This window comes from Aspergillus oryzae, chromosome 1 (genome assembly GCF_000184455.2).
Source record: "Aspergillus oryzae RIB40 DNA, chromosome 1".
NCBI lineage: Eukaryota > Fungi > Ascomycota > Eurotiomycetes > Eurotiales > Aspergillaceae > Aspergillus > Aspergillus oryzae.
This window is the reverse complement of record NC_036435.1, coordinates 1,718,234-1,740,435: the sequence shown is the minus strand read 5'-3', so window position 1 is coordinate 1,740,435 and position 22,202 is coordinate 1,718,234. Positions and strand designations below refer to the sequence as shown.

Here is a 22,202-nt window from a genome sequence, read left to right as displayed (position 1 = left end):
GTTGATTTGTTCATCGGACCCGTGGGCCCATGGTATCCGGGACGCCGAGGTTTTAACCTATCTGATCTACTTTGAAGCCTTCTCCAAGTAGGTACGTCACGTACCAGAATTCTTGGGAGTTCCAAGCAACAAGGAATAGGCCTTTTTTTTTTTTTTTCCCGTCAACTATGCTGCCTATGCAAGCCTTGGTGGCTACTACTAGAAAAATAACCTCAGTAAATGCTTTAGCGAGACTTATGATTAGCTGAGTTGCTTCTTATCACTGCAATTGTTAAGGGTCGGTAGAATTCTCTTTTTCTTTTATTACTGTCCCACCCATCTTCATGAAGTGGCTAAATGTGGTTAATTTAAGCCTGCATAAAACGCTTCGGGATGTCGGGACTCCGATAAGAGATCAAGATTAAATAAATAGCACCAAAAAGGTATGTACTAGTCTGACCCTCACGGGCAACTAAATACGTCGAGGTCTCTCAAATATTCCCCTTCCTCCCTTTGACACTCTATTGACACTTCCCTTTCCCCTCCTTTGTTGTGATCCTTATATAGTTTATTCAACGGTAGCCTCTAAAACTCAAAAGATTCTTTTCTCCCTTTCGTACCCTTCTTGGAATAATAATTTATGCCCCCCTTTCCTTCCTCCCTTCCTTGTTCGCGCGCATAAGGCATCGCGCGTCCAACATTCCAGCTGGTCGAAACATTTGCAGCCCTTTCACTGACGATCCGTCCCTTCGGCGGCTCATAACAGGCGAATTAATCCGAGCTTGTCTTCATCCATCTTCCTCATGGAGTAGGGTTATTACTGGGACCATTGCGCGATTATTTACGGACTGCGAACTCAGTCTCGCTTCCTCAAGCAAAATGACCTCAGTGGAGAAAGCTGGTGGCTCTTCTCCAGCTACTGCTATCGAAAATGAGAAGTCTATTAGCAATTCTGCTTCCGGTTCAACGATAGCTCCGCCAGCGGGCAAGGAACAGGGTACCCGTCCTTCATCCTCCCACAAGAGTGATAGAGTCGGCGACAATAATGATGATGACGATGCTCTTTATTCCCACCTACCAGAACATGAGAAGCAGATATTGAAGAAACAGCTCGATGCGGACGAAAGGAAAGTGCCATTCGTTGCGCTTTTCCGCTATGCATCTCGAATGGATATACTCATCATGTTTATAAGCGCGATTTGTGCTATAGCTGCCGGTGCAGCACTACCGCTATTCACAGTGTGTCTTAACTAGGCCCTTACACTAAAACCATATACTGACCACTCGTTAGATCCTTTTCGGTTCCTTGGCCTCAGCCATGTCAAATAGGGTCGCAGATCTTATTTCATATGATGAATTTTATCACCAACTGACAAAGAATGTCTTGTACTTCGTATATCTTGGCATCGCTGAATTTGTCACGGTATATATCAGCACTGTTGGATTCATTTATACTGGGGAGCACATCAGCCAAAAGATCCGCGAACATTACCTCGAGTCCATCCTGCGGCAAAACATGGCCTATTTTGATAAATTGGGTGCTGGTGAAGTAACCACGCGCATCACCGCCGACACAAACCTTATCCAGGACGGTATCTCTGAGAAAGTTGGACTTACACTTACGGCCATCTCCACATTTGTCACCGCTTTTATTGTTGCGTATGTCAAATATTGGAAGTTGGCGCTGATTTGCAGCTCGACGATTGTCGCCCTTGTGTTGGTCATGGGAGGTGGGTCTCGCTTTATTGTGAAGTACAGCAAGAGATCTCTGGATAGTTATGGTGCTGGTGGCACCGTTGCAGAGGAGGTGATCAGCTCCATTCGGAATGCCACTGCATTCGGCACTCAGGATAAGCTTGCCAAGCAATACGAGGTTCACCTGGCAGAAGCAGAAAAGTGGGGAGTCAAGAACCAACTCATACTTGGCTTCATGATTGGCGGAATGTTTGGTATCATGTTCTCCAACTATGGCCTCGGCTTCTGGATGGGCTCCCGGTTCCTTGTTAACGGAGAGGTTAATGTTGGTCAGGTCCTCACTGTGTTGATGGCGATTTTGATAGGCTCCTTCAGTCTGGGAAACGTCAGCCCGAATGCTCAAGCATTTACGAATGCTGTAGCAGCAGCAGCCAAGATCTATACTACCATTGATCGTCCTTCACCATTGGATCCGTACTCGGATGAAGGAGAGACACCCTCTCACGTTGAAGGCAACATTGAGTTCCGCGACGTCAAACACATCTACCCTTCACGACCTGAAGTGACGATTATGGACGGCGTTTCCTTAAAAATACCTGCTGGCAAAACCACAGCTTTAGTAGGTCCTTCAGGCTCTGGAAAGAGTACTGTTGTAGGGTTGGTCGAGCGCTTTTACTTCCCTGTCGGTGGTCAAGTATTCCTAGATGGTTATGACATTCAGAACCTTAACCTTCGTTGGCTGCGTCAGCAAATCTCGTTGGTTAGTCAGGAACCTATCCTTTTCGGCACTACGATCTACAAGAATATCCAGTATGGACTCATTGGCACGAAATTTGAGCACGAATCAGATGAGAAGATCCGTGAACTGATCGAGAACGCGGCGAGAATGGCCAATGCTCATGACTTCGTCAGTGCTTTGCCAGAAGGGTACGAGACCAATGTCGGACAGCGCGGGTTCTTGCTATCTGGTGGTCAAAAGCAGCGAATTGCCATTGCCCGTGCCATTGTCAGCGACCCAAAGATTCTTTTGCTTGATGAAGCTACATCTGCATTGGATACCAAGTCAGAAGGAGTTGTTCAAGCTGCTCTTGATAAAGCTGCAGAAGGTCGAACCACTATTGTTATTGCTCATCGTCTATCGACCATAAAAACCGCTCACAATATTGTTGTCTTGGTCGATGGCAGGATTGTAGAACAGGGTACACATGATGAACTAGTCGATCGCAAGGGTACCTACAATAGCCTCGTAGAGGCCCAGCGCATCAAGGAAGAGAAGGATGCAGAGGCTCTGGATGATGAAGTTGAAGATGAGGACGAGTTCCCCAAAGAACAGATGTCTCGTATTAAGACTGCTGACAGCGGTGCAGCTTCAGTTGTGGACGTTGGAGACGAAAAGGTTTACTCTGGGATCGGACGTTCTGCCACCCACAAATCGGTATCAAGCGCTATTCTCGCCAAGAAGAACCAGGAGAAAACCCACAAATACTCGCTGTGGTCACTGATCAAATTCATTGCTTCTTTCAACCGCCCTGAACTAAGCTATATGTTGATTGGATTGGTTTTTTCGGTCCTTGCAGGGGGTGGTCAACCCACCCAGGCAGTCCTCTACGCTAAAGCGATCAGTTCACTCTCTTTAGGTGCAGCAGGCCCGAGCACATATGGCAAGCTCCGTCATGATGCGAACTTTTGGTCTCTGATGTTTTTTGTCGTTGGAATTGCTCAATTTATCAATCTTTCTATTAACGGTGCCGCATTTGCCGTCAGTTCCGAGAGACTCATTCGTCGCGCACGAAGCAAAGCTTTTAGAACGATTCTTCGTCAAGACATCACCTTCTTTGATAGAGAGGAAAACAGCACTGGCGCCCTAACTTCTTTCTTGTCAACCGAAACAAAACATTTGTCGGGAGTCAGTGGTGTAACGTTGGGCACAATTTTGATGACTAGCACAACCCTTGGGGCAGCAATTGTGATCTCTCTCGCAATCGGGTGGAAATTGGCCTTGGTCTGTATCTCCGTTGTCCCAGTACTTCTGGCATGTGGATTTTACCGTTTCTACATGCTTGCTCAGTTCCAGCACCGTTCCAAGATTGCCTATGAAGGGTCTGCGAGCTACGCTTGTGAAGCAACCTCAGCCATCCGCACCGTGGCTTCTCTCACCCGAGAACGGGATGTGTGGACAGTGTATCACTCTCAGCTGGAATCCCAAGGGAAGAAAAGTCTAATCTCTGTTTTGAAGTCGTCACTACTTTATGCCAGTTCACAGGCTCTGGTTTTCTTTTGTGTTGCGCTCGGCTTTTGGTATGGTGGCACTCTCCTCGGTAAACATGAATACTCGGTTTTCCGCTTCTTCGTCTGCTTCTCTGAGATCCTCTTTGGTGCACAGTCTGCGGGGACTGTATTCTCCTTTTCGCCAGACATGGGCAAGGCGAAGAATGCCGCAGCTGAATTTAAAAGGCTGTTCGACAGGGAACCTACCATTGATACGTGGTCGGAAGATGGCAAGAAACTAGAGTCTGTGGAAGGTTCAATTGAATTCCGCGACGTGCATTTCAGGTACCCGACTCGTCCCGAACAGCCGGTTCTTCGGGGGTTGAATTTGACCGTGAAGCCTGGTCAATATGTTGCTCTCGTTGGACCCAGTGGATGTGGAAAGAGTACTACCATTGCACTGCTTGAGCGTTTCTATGATACACTGTCCGGCTCTGTTCTTGTGGATGGCCAGGACATCACCCAACTCAATGTTAATTCCTACCGGAGCTTTTTGTCGCTGGTCAGTCAGGAGCCGACCTTGTATCAAGGAACTATCAAAGAGAATATCTTGCTAGGTGTTGATCAAGACCACACTCCCGAAGAGGCAGTGATTAAGGCATGCAAGGATGCAAATATCTATGATTTTATTATGTCTCTTCCGTAAGTGCCCATTTACACCTCCCAGCCAGTATTTACCCCTTCCTCGGCGGTTTTCGCGCGGTTTTACTGACGGTATATCTACAGGGAGGGATTCAACACCGTGGTTGGCAACAAAGGAGGCATGTTATCCGGTGGGCAAAAGCAACGAGTTGCTATTGCCCGCGCCCTTCTCCGTGACCCCAAGGTCCTCCTTCTAGATGAAGCTACCTCGGCTCTCGACTCTGAATCCGAGAAAGTTGTACAGGCGGCGCTGGATGCCGCCGCCAAAGGTCGAACTACGATTGCTGTTGCTCACCGACTGAGTACGATCCAGAAAGCCGATGTTATCTACGTATTTGACCAGGGCAAGATTGTCGAAAGCGGAACACACCAAGAACTGGTCCGCAACAAAGGCCGTTATTATGAACTGGTCAACCTACAAAGTTTAGGCAAGGATCACTAATTTTAATATTTTATACATGCTTCCTAAAATACCATTTCATGGTCTCTATTGCTCCTATACACTGGCACCGAACTATCTCGATATGATGTGTTGATGATATCCTGTGCCTAAAGCTCATATACGTTACCCCTTTACGATCTTCTCTCCTCCCACATTTATCACATGTATGATGCATAGACTGTTGGTAAGGGCGTGCTGGCTTCTGATATAGGATAGAAAACAAAGCATAAAAACATAAGGTCCCGCGACATTCATCATTCAAGGCATGATATATTGAAACAAGTAATCGAAGATTAGCGCTAAGGCAGGAGAGTTAGACACATACAACCAGAGAATCATGCCATGGCTCGAGTAATGACAGGTAAGAATCTGTTGAACACTAAGAGTCCTAGGCGGTTTTATTTTTCTTTTCCTTTCCTTTTTTGTATAGTTAGAACTCTGAAATTACAGCGTTCAATGAGCGGATGCCATAGAACCTAGATGACACAAAGTTTGTAGAAACCCACAGTTCAGAGTATTCAATCCCGATCACCGACCCCGTATTCTTTCTGCACTTCAATCTGGCGCACTCCGCGCGCATCAGCAATGAGACCCATCAGGCCTTGTCCAATATCTTTAATCTTATTGTATTCATGAAGTAGACGAATATGTCGCTGGACGGTCGCAGAAGGGTCGTTCCTAGAATTTACTCTATTGTTACGCATCATCCTTGTAAAATTTGCGTCAAAGCCATGATATGGTGTCCATACTTTAATCTAACCTTTGTTTCGGCCAGTTGAGCTTCCATTCGTACCACTTCAGCCTCCAAAACTGCGACCGAGGCATGGAGAGAGGTCTATCAATCCGTTAGCTTCTACTGTTGGCTTTTCGACTGATCCTTAGTTACATGAGTAAGGATCAAAGCAAAGTAAAAAGTCACATACTAAACGCTTTTCCCTGCATGTCTGTTGTTCATGGGTAGGATGTGATTCGTTACCGTTTTTAGTTGCGTCTATTTTATCTCCGCACATCATAGTATTAAACTGGCCTGATCCACTGGTAAGCCACCGAAGGTCACTAATCAGGAGAAATCATGGTTGTAGATTGTAGGAGTGTAGTACGATATAGAGGCATTCCAGATATACCAGTAACGTAGGTAACTTTATACTAACTAGACTGGGGTTAGTGCAGGCACTAAGCAGTGGAGTTGGGCCCCGCCAATCCGAGACGGCCGATTTGCGTCTTTCCCCGAGTACCCGTGCTAAAGGCTTATCCTCTTATCCTTTGCCCAAATCGACGTCCATCTAAAGTCTTACTTCCCCTACCTCCATCCGTCATTTTAGTTATTTCGCACCATCTTGAAGATGATGCTGAGTAAATCATATGCGCGGGGGTTACTCGCTGTATTACTTCTGGTCTCACCCGCACTGGGCCATGGTGGCCATGAAAATGTTCCCGAGGGTGCCGCTATCTCGGGAGAACCCATTGTACGTGCCTTAATCGATAGACCAATCCCATCGGACAAGACTGACGGAGGCAGGACTCGACTTTGTGGGTGCATATGATTCTGATGGGGCTTGCCTTTGGTATCATATTTCCGCTGGGAATGGTTCTAGGGGTATGTCTTGCTATTCCCTCCGGTCGGGCGCAACCGTCATCTAACCTCACACGTGTATCTTTGCAGGTTGTACGTTCACGATGGCACGTTCCTTTACAAATAGTTGGCACGATTGTGGCAATTGTAGCCTATTTCCTGGGACATGCCCATAAAGGCCGCCAATTCTCAAAGAACATCCATGCTTCCTTCGCAAATATTCTGATGCTCATGATGATAGTACAAGTTGTTATTGGTTTCTACCTTAAGCTGCACCTTTCTAAAGGCATCCATGGACGCATTCGCCGGGTTATTGTTGTAATGCATGGCGTTATCGGCAAGGCGATGCCAGTTGTTAGTTGGGCTCAGATGCTGTTTGGCGGCATAACCGCGATGGGCTTCTGCCACGATGATCATCTGGGACAGTGTTTAGCCCACTTTATCATGGGCAGCGCCTTCATTGCCTACGGGATCATGCTCACCATCCTTCTTCTTGTCGGCCAGTTTTGGCTACGTCGCTCTGGCCGAAGCCAGGAATTTTTCGACTCGTTGATTATTGCCGCCTGGGGATGTGTCAATACTTTCACAGAACATCGGTGGGGAAGTGACTGGAGCCATAATGATCTGCAACATACCACTATGGGAATTGTCTGGTGGTGTGCTGGCCTTTTGGGCATGTGGCTGAGTCGTAACCGCAACGGTCGGCCGAAGCGGAATTTGATCCCAGCTATTGTCATTCTTCTAACTGGCTATGCCATGTCTGCCCATCCGCAGTTCTTGGAAATTAGCACAATGATTCACACTATCTTTGGTTATACACTGATGGCAGCTGGTCTAACCAGAATAATCGAGATTTCCTTTGTCTTGAAGGATCGAAGCACGTTGAGCTTAGATGGCTCGGAACCCAACAGTTTCCAGTATTTGCCACCATTCGTAAGTATTCCGGTTTTATCGGGGTGCAAATTACCCGAAAGTGAATATGTTTTAGCTAACAATATGTAGCTCTTGTATGCTTCGGGCTTCCTTTTCATGGGCGCCACAGAGGAGCAGATGCAACTTTTGCATGACGCAGGAATTACTCATGTATCATACGTTTTGATCCTGTACAGCATTGCTTTCGTTCTATTCCTTTGTATGTTGAGCATCTCTGGGTATTTTTTACCGTTTTACTCTTCCTGACATGATATCTAGTTGTCAACATCCTCCTCCACATCTATGCCGTACACGTATGGCCTGATTCTGGGAAGAAATTGCCTGCTCGCTCCTCGAGCGAAGAAGAGGAAGCTCAGGGCGCCACTCACGCAAACGGCAGCTTCCTCAACGGCCATGTTCGCTCAAACTCCGAAACACAGCACATTCATGACGCAGAGGCCTACGAGCTAGAAGGCCTAATATCTGACGAGGAAGATGACAGCAAAGCAGCTGCAGACAGCCATACCATGGGTTCCCAAAGAGTCACAGATGAGGAGAGTTCTCCTCTAGTCAGAAAAGAGACTACGAGGGGTTGATAGCACGAGCTTCCCCGCAGAGAGATTTTGGTGAATTGAGTCCATCGTCTACATTCTTTCAAATTATTTCAGGGATTCAAGGAGTATAAATAAAAGCAGATCATAATACGCTCATTTGGTCTATCATACAAATCATAATTATGCCCTAAACGGCGAGGGATTTTAAACAGAACAGCAGGTCTCATAGAATACAAAATGGTGATCACCTTTAGCGTCTAATGTTTCTTCTCTACCCCTGCTATTCAGACGCTTGCTCCTGAGGGAGGAATAATTGGTTGTTGCAAAGTAAGATCGCCGTTCAAAGGGATCGAGTTCGCAGCAGGATGAATGACGGGCATGGCATTCTCAACTTCCGGAGGGAAAAATGGGTGTAAGGGGTAGATAGGAGCGATGGACTTTTCGCCGTCAAAGAGCAAGAGGTTCTGTATAGGTTGCTCTCTGACGCTCAATACATTGATCACGTCCTGGGCTAGCTTACCACCGACAACGGCGGCAACGGGGCTTAGTTCACTTCCGAGATTCTGCAAGAAGGTGCGCAAGAATTCCGAGTCGAGGGTACTAATATCCAGTTTCAATTCTTGATGGCCATCACGGGCGAGTTTAGTGAAGAGCTCCAGGTCTTGACGAGAGAAAGTTGGCATACAGCCTCCGGATAGCTTTTGAAACTCCCACAGTGCTCGGAGACAAGTAAGGAGTGGGGTGACCTGTCGCCGTTTCCGTGGCAGACGAGTGAAGTCTTCCGGGAGGGGAGATGTATTTGCCAAAATCAGAGGCGAGTATGTCTCTCGCTTGGTAACCATCTCGATAACTTTCTCGTTTTCCTTCTTCGTCGTGATATTAACTATGCTCCGCGTCGGAGTCTCTTGGGTAGCCGAAGGGACGTTTGACTTGGATCGTTCGATAACAAAATCGTGTGAGATTAGATCTGCGAATACGAACCCGTAGAACCCGTGCAGCCCTGCTGCGTAGAATGGACGATTTGCGATGCGGCATGCCGCATTTATGGTGGTGTACATTGCGAAGTCCAACTCTGTCGCAATGATGACATCGAATTGTGCAAAAAAGTCGGGTTGCTTCGTGTGTATGTCATCTGTATCGATCCGAAGCTGAACTCTTGGGTTCATTGCATGTATTGAGGAGGCTGCCGCTTGCGCGCGCTTGATTCACGATTAGCATGCCCCTTTTCATAGTTCTCCAGCAAGGCGCAGCCTACATTCTGCCCTTTGTGTTCTTCCGTGACGAAAAATTGGGCGCCCAAATCTTCCTCCTTGACGGTCTCATGGTCAACAATTGTCAGTGTGCCGATACCAGCGAGAACGAGGTTCTTAGCAACTTCATTTGCCAATGCCTTAAAGGTAATTAGAAGTATATTCGCCGATCGTAGCCTAAATGAGATGTAAGTATCCTGCTAGGCGCAAAATGCGCGTCATTGAAGGATGCCAGCTTACTTTTCCTGAGCTTTCACACCCCAAAGACGGATCTGGCGATCATACAAGGCGATCTCATCTGTTCAAGTAAGAGCCCTTACATCAGTTTCGATCTATGCTCCGTACACTGATATCTTTGAGAGTGCATAGAGGTATGTTTACCTGCACTGATAGACTGAGCTGTATTGCTTTGTGGCTCCATGGTGTTGGGTGGATAGTGTCCAACCGGATTCCCACGATGCGGTTCACCTTCTGGTTAGCGACGAGTCAGATGGTGTTGCTTTGCACGAAGTCGCAGGTATGGGGCTAGAGCGCTTCGGGATTGATGAGGGCTCAATAGATTTAAGAGTCAACAGAGCGCTCGCGGTCTGCCGGGGATGGCGGGAACTATCAGAGAGTCGAGGCGCAACGAATGGATGGGGGCAAATCAGTAGATGACAGCTGAGGCAACTTGGATTTTGGGTTAAGAAGTGCCAAGGTCTGTCCACTGAAGTTCTGGTCGAGCTGAGAAGAGCAAAGGAAAGAAGTGTAGGAAGCAGTATGGGTAGTAAGTGAATAAATGATAGACGGATATACCCCAGCATCACGTGTGACGCTACGGGCGATAACCCGCACTTATCACTTGGCCATCATTATCATCTTCACCGATCAACTCCAGACCTGGCCTTTCTTTTGTCTATGGTCATTCCAGGTGGTTTGTTTGTACACTCTGTGGGTTACCTATCCTTCCCCTTAATTCCTCCTCTGCTGGTCCATCATAACCCATTTATCTTTCCCCGATATAGTTCTTCTTCCCCTCCTACCTCTGGCCGTTGAACTAACCGCGGATCGTCTTTATATACAGAATGGTACGTCAAGTGTCGGGCTGTTAGTACCTTATCCCGTCGCCAACCCAGACTTCCTTTTGTACAAGGATAATTGTGTACCTCATATTCGGCGTGTATTGACTATCTTGGCTATAATTGTAGTCGGGAAATTACAATTATCCTCCCGCCTCTCTTCGTGTACCTCGTGGAACCCGTGCCGGTGATAGACCACACTATCCTACTGGAAACAGTTTGCAGCATCTACGAGATCTGTTGCATTCGGAACGTAACCACAGCACTGCCCGCGCCTTAGAGACTCTAAACGAAGAGATAGAAGAATATCGCTCCGGCCGTGTGCGGGACCGGCCAAACTTCGAAGAGACTGGAGCAATGGTTGATAGACAGATCCAGCAACACATCCCGCGCCCAGGCATGCAGAGATTGCACGCTCTAAATGTCGCTGCGACGGACACCGACTCTAGCACCAGTACTGCCGATTCTTCTATATCTTCTAGCGGACACTCTACTCGTCCCAGGGGAAGTGGTAGGACAGGTCGACAAAGAAGGAACCAAGGCCCCACTTCCAATCAGCTTAGAGACGAATCCGCACCCCATACCGCAACTGCCATCGGCATTCCTGGGGAAGCGGATGGGGACCGGTGGAGGATCAAACGTAGGAAGCTCGAATCAGATGACAACAGAGAGGGTTTACAGAGCTTCCGGTACGGTCAGTACGGTCAGGTTGTGTCCGGAGCTCTCAAGATGGAATTGGCTAGCTGCGATGGAGGCACTTATGAAACCGATGGTGAAAGCACATGGCCGGAGAACGTCCTTCGCAATGACTCTTCTGTTTACTGTACAAAATCAGACCGGTGTAATCTGATTTTGAAGCATCGTGGAGAGACCCCGTTCTGCTTAAAGAAGATTGTGATTAAGGCTCCCAAGTCTGGCTACGATGCTCCGTATGTTACATCTGAGCAGCTTGGCTAATCACCGTTTGTTAATAACCATTCACCAGGATACAAGAAGGAATGGTTTTCGTATCCATGACTTCCGACGAACTTCTGGCCCGTACAGCCCAGTACCAAATCCAGTATACATCTTCTCGACGAAGCCGGCGAAATCGTCGGACTGAAATGCAGCCTTCCCAGGAATATCTGAATGCGTACCGGCATCCCCTACAGTCTCTGACTGGCCGGGACTCTTATTCAGAGTCGGATACCGATATCAGTGACCCTACAGGACTAAATGCAGGCACCATCCCTGACCCGGTGTCGGGGTTTCGGGTTATAACAGACTATGATGAGCGTTCCGAGAATAGTGATCACGGCGATCGAAGATATGGGAGCGACTTACCATCACTTGCGGATGTTGAGAGACTACAGATGGACCAGATGGAGGATGATTTTCTTTGTTCGGAAAGCGATGACAGCGATAGCGATGAAGATACATCCGAGTTAAGCACGTACAACCGTCGACACCGCGAGCTACTCAGGCGCGTGACATCCATGCGCCGCCGATACGTCATGGAAAGAAACGGGCAGCCAAGACGACGTCCGGTCCCCAGTATCATTCAGCCTATACCACAATCATCCTTCTCTGGTCCGCACACTGGATCCGATGCTCAGAATCCTAATCTGGAATTGCTAAAACCTCACGCTCGTTTCTTCATTGAACGAACCAAGAGCATGGTCAGCATTACATTCGATCCACCTCCGTATGGCCCCTATTCTTTCCAATGCGGTTGAGCCCGTAGGATTAGAGCTAATCAATATCTATAGTTCCGGGCGATACATTCTGATCAAGCTATGGAGCCCCCACGACGGAGGCAACATCGATATACAGAGCATCATAGCACATGGCTATGCTGGGCCAAGATACTTCCCTGCCGGAGGTTTCAGGTAGATAACCCTCACGGGCTCTTGTCTGTGACATAATGCTAGACTACCGAAGTACTATGTCCGCTTATTCGAATATAAATGGTGGAGTCTTATGAAAAAGATGCCCTAACTGTCCAGGTCACAGCCACTTTCACCTTCGATTATATTTCCGGCCAGCCAGCATGATTATATTCACTCCATTCGTACAAGTAGATTTATCACGCAGCGTGTACTATTGGCGTATTTCCTCTCATCAAATCATGTCCTATGGAGCTTATGGCAGCTTAGATATTGTGGATCAACATGTACTCGTGAGTTCCTCCCACGCGCAATTGAAATGCAACATGGTGCTTTGCAATCGAAGGTCATATGATGAAATAGTGAAAGTAAATCCGGCAAACACTGGGGGCGTAGATCATCAACGTTTTACGAAGAGGCTTGAACTTAAGGATTCCAACCCAGTCAATCAGTACCACTATAGAAGACGCCTGGATTTGATACTAACGGAAGGCAAGCCAGCCGTCGAAGACGCCAGCTACCCGAGGAGCCAGCGACAGCAAAGAGGAATGGTGTGAATTGGAACGGTCAACTGTCCTTTAGGTAAAGAGGTAGCAAGGCGCTGGCCAAAATTATGCGAGAATAAAGCGAAACCCCAATTGTAAAGTAAGAAAAAGGTCGGCCTGTCTGCTAACCAACCGTGTCCAAGACTTAAAGTGGCCACAATCCTCTCTGCCCGGATGGTATAGAGCCTGTCAAAGACCCTAAACAAACGAAATGCAATATGCCTAAGAGGAAAAGGGTAATCCAAAGCAATTAAAAGAGCGTATAGGAAAATGAGGCGTCGTGGAATGAACCATGACAATGAGAAGTTCTGTAGATCATCTGCAAACAGGTTGACCGGAATCTATGTACAACAGGTCGGTCACTGACATGGGAAACTAAAAACTCAAAGAAAGCAATAAGCGATTCAGAGCGGGATCAACCACGCTATTAAATGTGTATGATTTTCAACCTGAAAGGACCGCAGTGCGGCAGGTTGATGTATCTCGACCGATGCTCATTTCTCGTCTCTCGTGCGAAGATCGTCGAACGCCGAAACTTCCTTGTACATGAACGTAAATAATCACCAACCAAAAACAAGACTCCTAAAATGAGGATTAAAACTCCACCCATAAACAAACGAAAACTTGGTTGTTTCTTTTTTTTCCAAAACTTTGACGAAATCAAGTGAATATGTATAGTCAGCTTATATGACGACAACATCGCCTTCAGCATCTGCTGGATCAGAGGCCATCATATCGCCGTATTTGCCCACGGTCATTAGCATTGAATCATCGTCAAGGTCAATCGCGCTATCATCATTGTTTGAGGCATGAAAGCTAGCAATATTTTCGGAAATGTCTGCTGGCTTTTCATTAGGAGCGTTGTTAGATTGTGGTTCTGCGTCCACCTGTGAACGTTCCAAAGAGGATCGAGCCGGGTGGATACTCTCTACCGAGGCAGGCGTATCTAATCCAGATCTTGAGTCAACAGTATTTTGTGTGTTAGGAGCCGTGAAGGATCCATTCTTAACAGAGTCTGGATAGCTAGGCTGCCTCATGGGAATGTTACTTGGTCCCTGTTGATCTGCTCTCGCACTCGCGCTTTGCAATGTGCTCGGAGTATAGCGCATAAAACCACCTTTTTCCGCTTGCCAAAGCATCATTTCATGAAAGAATACTTTGGTCATCCACCAAGCGCTAAAGCTCTGAGCTCCCCCTAATGTTAATCGACGAAGGATGCAATCCCACAACGCATCGATCTTCTCTATGATACATTTCGTACGGTGATTTGGAAACGCGAATGGTAAATTGAGAATGAATGATATCCATTTATCCGGGAAGTTATAGTCATCACCCGTTGAGGACTGCACAGGATACTTATGTGACTGAATGCTTCCTTCTGAATCAGGCTTTGTGTAGAACGGATGGGCGGCGGCAGGGTTCAGATCGGTGATAGGAGTGAGAAGGGCTCGAACATCATGCTTGAGAATTTGTTCGGTGGCCTGTTCCGCGCAGCTTGGGATATTCGCTTTAGAAATCATTTCCTTTGGGTCTACCAGCGTTTTGAAGTCGAACCACATTTGGTTTCTGTTATCAGGGTGACACAGCCACGCTGCGGCTGCATTGGCGGATTGATTGACATCGAGCATGTGCCGGAGAAGGTTACAAAATATATGCGCCGGTATTAATCTTGCTAGGGAGACATGCATCGGTTGCGCTTTGAACGTATCTGCGATATGGGTGGTAAGTCTCTGAGAGATCGAGCTAAAGGTGTCTAGGACGAGCTTCGGAACGACTTGAGTTGTAAGCGGTGCCACAAATGCAATCATTTTCTGGTACATGAGCCAATCACATTCCTTTATCCAGGGGGCGAGGTTAGGGTGTGTTAGAAGCTTCTGTACTGGCACGGTTAGCGTCCCGTGGAAGGCAGAGAAGTAATGTCGTAGATTCCGCTCTTTGCAGTATCGAAAGCTGTCTATGACAGAAATGCAATGTGATCGATAAAGGGCGGCTAGGGCAGCAGCAACCTTCGAATCCGTATTAACGGGGACATAGTCATTAATGTCAGGAAGTTGTAGAGTGTCATTATCAATGGATGAGTCTTCGGTGGTTGGTAGTTGAAGCATCTGGTGGATTATCCTTCCAGAATGGCTTGCTACGTTTTCAAGGGTAGCTGTGGAATCGCCACTAGACCGGGACGAAGTATGGCAACTGCAATCTGAGCTCGGGAAACTCCCCGAGGATCTGGCAGTGAATGAAGTGGTAGGCGAAGGGAAAACTGCAGTGTCTGCAGGAGGCTGCGGTGCGATACTAACACTAGTTCTGATCAGTTTCGAATACATTGACGTGCTTCTTCCGTGATGAACTCACCTCTTCTGCATGGCTTCTCCCACTTTGTGCTCTGTGGATGCGGCTGAACCGGTTGTGTTGGCTGGGATCTGGGGGTTCAAGGGGAGAGGCTTCTGCTGTTTCTCCTCGATGACTGTTAAATCGACGTAGTGGTATTTGGACTCTCCCCGGACTCCGAGCCGCCTAGTCTGTACGTTGGGAAATATGATTCGCACGAGCTTCCCAAAAGAAGCAGGATTCAAAACGGAAACACGCTCGGTTCCACACTTCTCTGCATAGCAGCAGTAAACACGATCGCGCCGAACAGAACCGCTGCTTTTTCTGCAATTCTCCTTCAACCTAGAAGCGCGTAAGGAACAAATTGCAACCGATATAATTGGGTCATTCCGTTGCTCACCATATCATAGCAAAGACTTGCTTTACCTTTTCAGCCTTACCCCCAGCTCCTTCATGTTTAAGGACTTCCGCAGCCATTTGCTTCAAGGAATACCCTTCGTATTGCCGTAGCAGTTTTCGCAGTTCATTGTCATTCGCAAGAGAAGAGTTTGAGCCCTTTTTCTTTTTCGCGCCAGCCTCGGAATTCTCGTTCTCCTCTAGAACATGTTCTGGGACATGATTCTCGATCCCGCTGTCATACATCGCTTGATACTGCGGCATTGGCAAGGAAGATAATCCATGGATACCTGGGGGTATTGAATGGTGGGAGAGGTGGTGGCCATGCATCGCATGACTTGGGAAATCCTCAGCCCTTGGCAGGACGGGGTGATGAGCATCAGACATAGTCGGGTCCAGCGAAGAACCGCTCACGGGATGCGAAAGTTGCTGACCAAATCGCATAATGATTTCCTCAGGGTTTCCTCCAAAGACATTATGGCTGGCGTTGGCTTGAGCCGGGAGGAATTGCGGAAATCCATCAGTAATCTGCTGGTCCTGGGTTTGTTGGGTGGTGTTGGAATGGATGCTGGCAGTAGAGCCTCTAGATCTTGGGCGGCGACCATTCCTTGATACTACGGTTTCCGAGCGCGACCTCATGAGATCTGCTGTCGCGGGACGACTATGTGGCGCTACTATCTGCGTTGTTTGAGATGCAGCACTTGAGGCCTGCGAGGCAGCTCGGCCTGTTGATTCGGTTAGTTAGCCAACACCGGCGAATATTTACACACAAGTACGGCAGTGGAGAGACAGATTAAGACCAATGACAGAAAGTCGGAGGCTCTGCAGGAGGTGGATGCAGCTTCTTACCCATCTCAGGAGGCATCTTTTTTTGGATCTGCCCCAGCACACCACGATGTTTGGTTCCCTCGCTGTTGGGTGGGAGACGGTCGGTAACCACGGGCAATAGCGTCTGTTTTGATCCCTTCCAGCCACCGTCAACCACACGTTTTCGTACCGCAGGGGAACCTCGCGAGATTAGAGCCTAATCAAAGTCAAGTCGAAAGTCGGGTCTTTAGGGCATTAATAGGGTCGGTCTAGCAGCAGACTTGCTATGGAAAGCTCATAGCAGCCGCGTTTCAAGGTCGAAGAATCGTGAGCTGGAAGGAGGATAAACAGAGATCGGCGTTCCTCAAGCAACGACTGCTTTTGCTTGTTTGCGGGAGCGGTCACGTGTGGCTGAGATTATATAAGGTGGCATTCCTGTAGTTAGTTCGTTCGTTGGTATTGGCTTTTCTTTTCCGGTAATAAACAAACACAACAAAGGGATGATCGCAGTCAAGAGATATGATACGAGGTACAGTAATAATGATGTACCGTAAAAAGCGCATCCGCTCAGGGAGTGTATGTACGATGTACAGCTTTATGTATGTATTATGTATGCATCTATCTATGTACAGTACATACCAGACTCCCAGAATCGATCTACGCGATTTTTCATGTACAACCTTTATCTTTCAGTCTCATCTCTCGCTCATGCCGCCATGAAGCTCCGAATCGACTTTCCATCCATAATAGAGGAGCCATGATCAACGTGATCCCCGCAAGCAAGAGAAAGACGTAATCGGGAGTCAGCACGTCCAGCATGGGTTGCATTGCTGCCACTCCAGCAGCTCCCACCAAGCATCTTATCAGGTTATTAACTGCCGTTGCACTTGCACTGGCCCCAGGGTAAAGATCGATGACCAATGCGCTATTGATGGTAAATATTCCCGTTGAACATAAGGCAATCAAGTATTGCAGAATGATGGGAACCGCTATGTGTGTTCGAAGTGAGACTCCATAGACGGCAGTTGTCACGATGAATAGCCCAACAATCCACCAAGTGTGACGCATTCGGGCAACTTCGATAGGAAAATCCGAGTGAGATTTCAAATTGACCCGCGTACCAGATGGGTAGCCATATTTGTCACAGTATTCGCGTTCCGTCAATTTGTGGTTATAGTCCATAAGGTAGCCGACCAGGTACGATCCCGATATACATCCAAACCCTAACAGGTGGCAATCAGCAAACTTTTATCTAGCCATAGTGATGTGACAGTGTGCCTTACCATTCCCCAAAAATGTCAAGCCAACCTCTAATGATGTCAAATGATAGACATCCTGAAAAAGATCTGTGGTGCTGGAAGTCACCATACTCCAAACCGCATAAACAATGCTTCCAAAGAGAAGCGTAACAAAAATATCCTTTTCTGCAAGGAATGTGAGAGGAGCAAGTATAGCACGCCATGTCAATTCAGGCTTCTTCTGGCCGGGGTCGGCCCCAGTTATGGCTCCCTTCTGTCCGATAACCACATACAGGAAAGGCTTATGGATACCTCTCAGCCTAACAGTACCGTTACCAGCGATATGCCTCAGCGTCTCAGGTAGAAATATAAGAATAGACAGAAGGCTCACGGCGGCACATATCGTGAGAAACCAGAAGATCGAGCGGAAACCTAAATACTGAGTCAAGATGCCACCCATAACCGGGCCGATCCCTTGCCCAAGCATACGAACTTCGATGTGTCAGCTTATATCCATACGTTCATGGTGTCCGCCAAGTGCCCAATACAAACGAAGAATGGGTCTAACCAGTATCTTACCTCCTCCAAATATACCCACCAGGCTTCCCCTTTCCGCCGAAGTGGTGATATCACCAATGACACCTGCGCCTAAATAGTGATCCTGTAAGCAACTTATACCTGGCCTTTGGCTATTAATGGGGACAAGCTTACCAATGGAAATTGTAGCCGCACTACCAGCAGCCTGTAGGGCACGAAAAGCCATGAGTTCTCCGTACTTGGTGGACACAGCAAGGGCAACGTTGGCAATCATGTACACAATGAACGTCCCAATAAAGACTGGACGCCTCCCTGTAGCATCTGAAATCGAACCCCAAAACGTGGGTGATATCCCTTGCACGATCATGTATACTGTGACTGTCAAGGTGGCGAGAGACATGCTAACATTCAGGCTCTACATAGAGCTTGGTCAATATACCATCCCTCGAAAGGTCGCACAGGCTGTGTTTTGTTTTTGTCGCACTTACCCTTGACACCTCGCCCAGGGCTGGGAAATAAATATTCGACGATAAGGGGGAGAAAATGGCAGCCATTGAAACAATGCATACCATTTGCAACTTTTTACGACGAGAGAAAATATGATGTGATTTGGATTGGGTAACTTGGTCTTCGAGCTGGGAGTCGGATGGCTGCCTCTCATCTTCTTCAACAAAAGAGACTATAGGGGCCTTGTCGGTATCTGACCTTGCTGTAGCCATGATTACAGCGGTGGAGAAAGTATAGTTCTGGAATCAATTCCCCGAAGATACTTATCTCAGCTATAAATACTCTAAACGGAGGATGTCCACGGATAGCATAGATATCAAACTTCCCAGCGCCAAATCAGTTTCTAATTGAGGGTTATATACTTCTAGTACCAAGGCGTACATCGACTACCCAAGGGAGCAGGAGAAAAGTTACTTGATCCACAATACATGGAGCCTTGCTAGCTCCCTTCCCAAATAGAACAGTACATGTGGAGTGCAAGGAAAGATCGTCACTCCGTGGGACCTAAGGCCTGAATTGATAAGACCTTGAGGAGAACTATTCTCCTGTGTATGGGCAGCGGAGAGGTGGCCTTGAGCTGCATAGAGAGGACCTTCTGGCAGCTCATGCAGCAGTCACCAAAGTATGAGGGATGATCTACGGGTCATTATCCCTCGGCCGACAAATCCCAGATAGAAACATGTATACATAATGTTAGCCCCGTGGGTCCACAGATCGTTAGCGAGCGTATACAAACTTGGCCTCCTCCATGTGAGCCTAATGATTCATAACAAATAACCCCGAGAGACGCGTCAGACAGTGAGATGCATACTAGTAGCAGCATCCCGTGCATATGCAAGACTCTAAATGAAAAGCATTCCAAATTGTAATGTGAAACCAAAAGCCCTATGGTAAGCAAAGATGGAAAACACCTATTACCGGGGAGTCATTACTCAAGTCTACCATGAAAGATTATCCCTCAGCCTCAGTGACGCGGAGCTACATTTAACCCAAGCTTGACCTTTAATGCTAGAATGAATCCTGAGTTGAGACTGTCTGATAAGGCCCCATAAGCTCCACCTTCCCGAAAGGCTTGAAGCGTAATTGCCACGTAACGTAGAGTCGCTGTGTCAATTTGCCTCCTGTGCCTGATCATATCTTACCTACATGAAACACAGCCGTTCGAGAATCAACAGCGTAAGAGAACCCCACCCCCTTTAGTTCTGAGGCAATAATGACCGAGGAAGACGTACGATCGCAAGAATCCATCCGTACTCGTGCAGCATGCATTATCTTTGCTATCATTCTTTCAATCTCATCTTGATATGTGCCAGGGGTAGGCCGGTCAAGGGCCTGCCACGACGAAGGTCAAAAATAGGGAGTACCCACAACAGCTCAAATAGACTGATAGGAAAAAGATGCTAATGACGAAAGGATCTGATTGAGTAGGGGATTTATCGGGGTCCGGACGAGCTGGTGGTTCAGGTCAAGCCAGGCTAGCGTAAGATCGTCCCTGAGTGATCGACACACCCATGTTACAGGGTTTTATTGTCTTTTTGATTTGTATGATTGCCGGCTTCCCTGGTAGATTCGGTAGATCTCCGTCTGCTAGCAAGGATACTACATAAATCCCAGTGGTCTTGGCATCAATTGCGTTCGTGACGATCGCCCAAACTTCGGCTTGCGGAAAATCCAGCCACTGTAGCTATTTTGAGGAGAATTACGACAGATAGGGGGTTGAATGTAATCCATTCCTGGCTCTTATAACCTTGGGGCAAACGTATGAGAGCTGTAAACTAAAGAATCACATCTAGGTCCCCTTTCCAGTTACTCCCGATGATCTTCAACGCTAGCATCTTTGCCCAATTGAGGTTGTTCATCTTTTCTATCTTTAAGGGGGCACTCCATGGTACAACCGACTGACATGCACATCTCACAAGAACAGTTCCAAGGGCTTGACATTATTGGTTCCGGCATTGCGTGTTGCAGACAATTGTAGTGAGGAAACATTCTACGGTAGGCAAGTAGTAGACGGAGTAAAGCAAGGGCCAAAACAAAAGAGAAAAATTTACATGAGGAAACTAATTACTCCCTAGCATCTCTAAACAAAGGAGAACATGAAACAGGAAAAGTACAGGAGTGGCCAAGAGAAGATCATCTAGCAGATTTAGAATATAGGTTTCAGCAGTGAGATGCCACATGCTGGTTCAATCACACACCCCACTCACTCACATCCCACGCTCACTTACTTAAACCAGATCCCGCTTCACGAACTCGTTGAGCAGAGCCTTGCCAAGGGAAGCGGGGCTCCTCTCAACAATGACACCGGCAGCTTCAAGAGCAGAGATCTTCGAATCAGCACCGCCTTTGCCGCCGCTAACGATGGCACCAGCGTGACCCATGCGACGGCCTGGGGGAGCGCTGATACCGGCAATGAATCCAACTGCGGGCTTGTTGTGCTTGTTGTTGGCCTTGAGGAACTCGGCAGCATCCTCCTCAGCGCTACCACCGATCTCACCGATCATGATGATACCATCAGTCTCCTCGTCCTCAAGGAAGATCTTCAAGCAGTCAATGAAGTTGGTGCCGGAGAAAGGATCGCCACCGATACCAACGACGAGGGACTGACCGAGTCCAGCCTGAGTGGTCTGGTTGACGGCCTCGTAGGTCAGGGTACCGGAACGGGAAACAATACCGACACGGCCACGCTTGTGGATGAACCCAGGCATGATACCAATCTTGCATTGGCCCTATACCACTGTAAATATCTGTCCAAATATACCCACAAGATGACACGTTAGGCGATTGTAACTTACGGGAGCAATGATACCGGGGCAGTTGGGTCCGACTAGACGAGTCTTGTTCTGCGTCTTCAAGATATCGGTGATACGAACCATATCTAGTAGAATACCAGTCAGACTCTGGAATCACAGATAGTTCGCATGATACAGGCAAACTTACCATGCTGAGGAATTCCTTCAGTGATACTAGAAGATACAGTGTATCAGCGGTTGATGACTTTATACAGGCCACGATCATCTTACCAAACAGCCAAAGGAACTTCGGCTTCAATTGCTTCTTCAATACCCTTAGCAGCGAGGGGAGGGCTGCAGCCAATTAGCAACATGTTTATAGACCTCCACGATCAAGGGTAGAGCCATACGGGACGAAGATAGCAGAAGCAGTAGCTCCGGTCTCCTTCACGGCGTCGCGCACATTTGCGAAAACGGGTCTGTCAAGGTGTGTCGAGCCGGCCTTCTTGGGGTTGGTACCACCAACGACCTTGGTGCCTAAGTACTGTAAGCTACATTGTCCATATTATCGCACATATCGATCACTGAGGTATGTGAAGGGGAAAAAAATACCGTAGGCAATGGCTTGCTCAGCGTGGAAACTGCGGGAGGACAGAAATGCAACGTCAGCATCATGTATGAAACCACACTTGATCGAAAGTATACATACGTTCCCTGCTTGCCAGTGAAGCCCTGGAAAATAACCTTGGTATCCGCATTTATGCGAAGGTTGTTAATGGTCTCAGCGTAGGCCGGGGCATTGGCATATCCCCGTTGCTGCACAGCGGCAGCATTCCTAAGGGCAGAGGCAGTGCTACGGCGGAAGGCCTGCATGACG

The 22,202-nt window shown here is 47.7% G+C and overlaps 8 protein-coding genes across 8 annotated transcripts; 3 read left to right on the top strand and 5 right to left on the bottom strand.

Annotated features, from left to right (window-relative positions):
- Positions 1–858: 858 nt before the first annotated feature.
- mdr1 (ABC multidrug transporter Mdr1) lies at positions 859–5,026 on the top strand (the record flags this gene model as incomplete). The annotated part of the gene is made up of 3 exons (XM_001817023.3): positions 859–1,218; positions 1,271–4,584; positions 4,669–5,026. The coding sequence occupies 3 exons, from the start codon at positions 859–861 to the stop codon at positions 5,024–5,026; spliced, it is 4,032 nt and encodes a 1,343-aa protein (XP_001817075.1).
- Positions 5,027–5,544: 518 nt separating this feature from the next.
- Positions 5,545–6,039, bottom strand: AO090009000650 (SWI5/SAE3 family protein; the record flags this gene model as incomplete). Its single annotated transcript, XM_001817022.1, has 3 exons — positions 5,545–5,704; positions 5,776–5,861; positions 5,950–6,039. The coding sequence occupies 3 exons, from the start codon at positions 6,037–6,039 to the stop codon at positions 5,545–5,547; spliced, it is 336 nt and encodes a 111-aa protein (XP_001817074.1).
- A 330-nt stretch (positions 6,040–6,369) lies between these two features.
- On the top strand, positions 6,370–8,107 carry AO090009000649 (Ytp1 family protein; the record flags this gene model as incomplete). The annotated part of the gene is made up of 5 exons (XM_001817021.1): positions 6,370–6,492; positions 6,546–6,623; positions 6,690–7,532; positions 7,602–7,731; positions 7,791–8,107. The coding sequence occupies 5 exons, from the start codon at positions 6,370–6,372 to the stop codon at positions 8,105–8,107; spliced, it is 1,491 nt and encodes a 496-aa protein (XP_001817073.1).
- A 242-nt stretch (positions 8,108–8,349) lies between these two features.
- On the bottom strand, positions 8,350–9,736 carry AO090009000648 (E1 ubiquitin-activating protein AOS1; the record flags this gene model as incomplete). The annotated part of the gene is made up of 4 exons (XM_001817020.1): positions 8,350–9,264; positions 9,321–9,492; positions 9,556–9,613; positions 9,697–9,736. The coding sequence occupies 4 exons, from the start codon at positions 9,734–9,736 to the stop codon at positions 8,350–8,352; spliced, it is 1,185 nt and encodes a 394-aa protein (XP_001817072.1).
- A 994-nt stretch (positions 9,737–10,730) lies between these two features.
- Positions 10,731–12,088, top strand: AO090009000647 (uncharacterized protein; the record flags this gene model as incomplete). The annotated part of the gene is made up of 2 exons (XM_023236176.1): positions 10,731–11,302; positions 11,359–12,088. The coding sequence occupies 2 exons, from the start codon at positions 10,731–10,733 to the stop codon at positions 12,086–12,088; spliced, it is 1,302 nt and encodes a 433-aa protein (XP_023088743.1).
- A 1,378-nt stretch (positions 12,089–13,466) lies between these two features.
- On the bottom strand, positions 13,467–16,143 carry AO090009000646 (RFX family transcription factor; the record flags this gene model as incomplete). Its single annotated transcript, XM_023236170.1, has 3 exons — positions 13,467–15,084; positions 15,133–15,450; positions 15,509–16,143. The coding sequence occupies 3 exons, from the start codon at positions 16,141–16,143 to the stop codon at positions 13,467–13,469; spliced, it is 2,571 nt and encodes an 856-aa protein (XP_023088742.1).
- An 837-nt stretch (positions 16,144–16,980) lies between these two features.
- AO090009000645 (uncharacterized protein) lies at positions 16,981–18,805 on the bottom strand (the record flags this gene model as incomplete). Its single annotated transcript, XM_023236162.1, has 5 exons — positions 16,981–17,534; positions 17,595–18,041; positions 18,129–18,197; positions 18,261–18,458; positions 18,526–18,805. The coding sequence occupies 5 exons, from the start codon at positions 18,803–18,805 to the stop codon at positions 16,981–16,983; spliced, it is 1,548 nt and encodes a 515-aa protein (XP_023088741.1).
- Positions 18,806–20,821: 2,016 nt separating this feature from the next.
- Positions 20,822–22,198, bottom strand: AO090009000644 (succinate--CoA ligase (GDP-forming) subunit alpha; the record flags this gene model as incomplete). Its single annotated transcript, XM_001817016.3, has 7 exons — positions 20,822–21,322; positions 21,389–21,471; positions 21,534–21,559; positions 21,617–21,679; positions 21,736–21,862; positions 21,938–21,966; positions 22,035–22,198. The coding sequence occupies 7 exons, from the start codon at positions 22,196–22,198 to the stop codon at positions 20,822–20,824; spliced, it is 993 nt and encodes a 330-aa protein (XP_001817068.1).
- Positions 22,199–22,202: the final 4 nt, after the last annotated feature.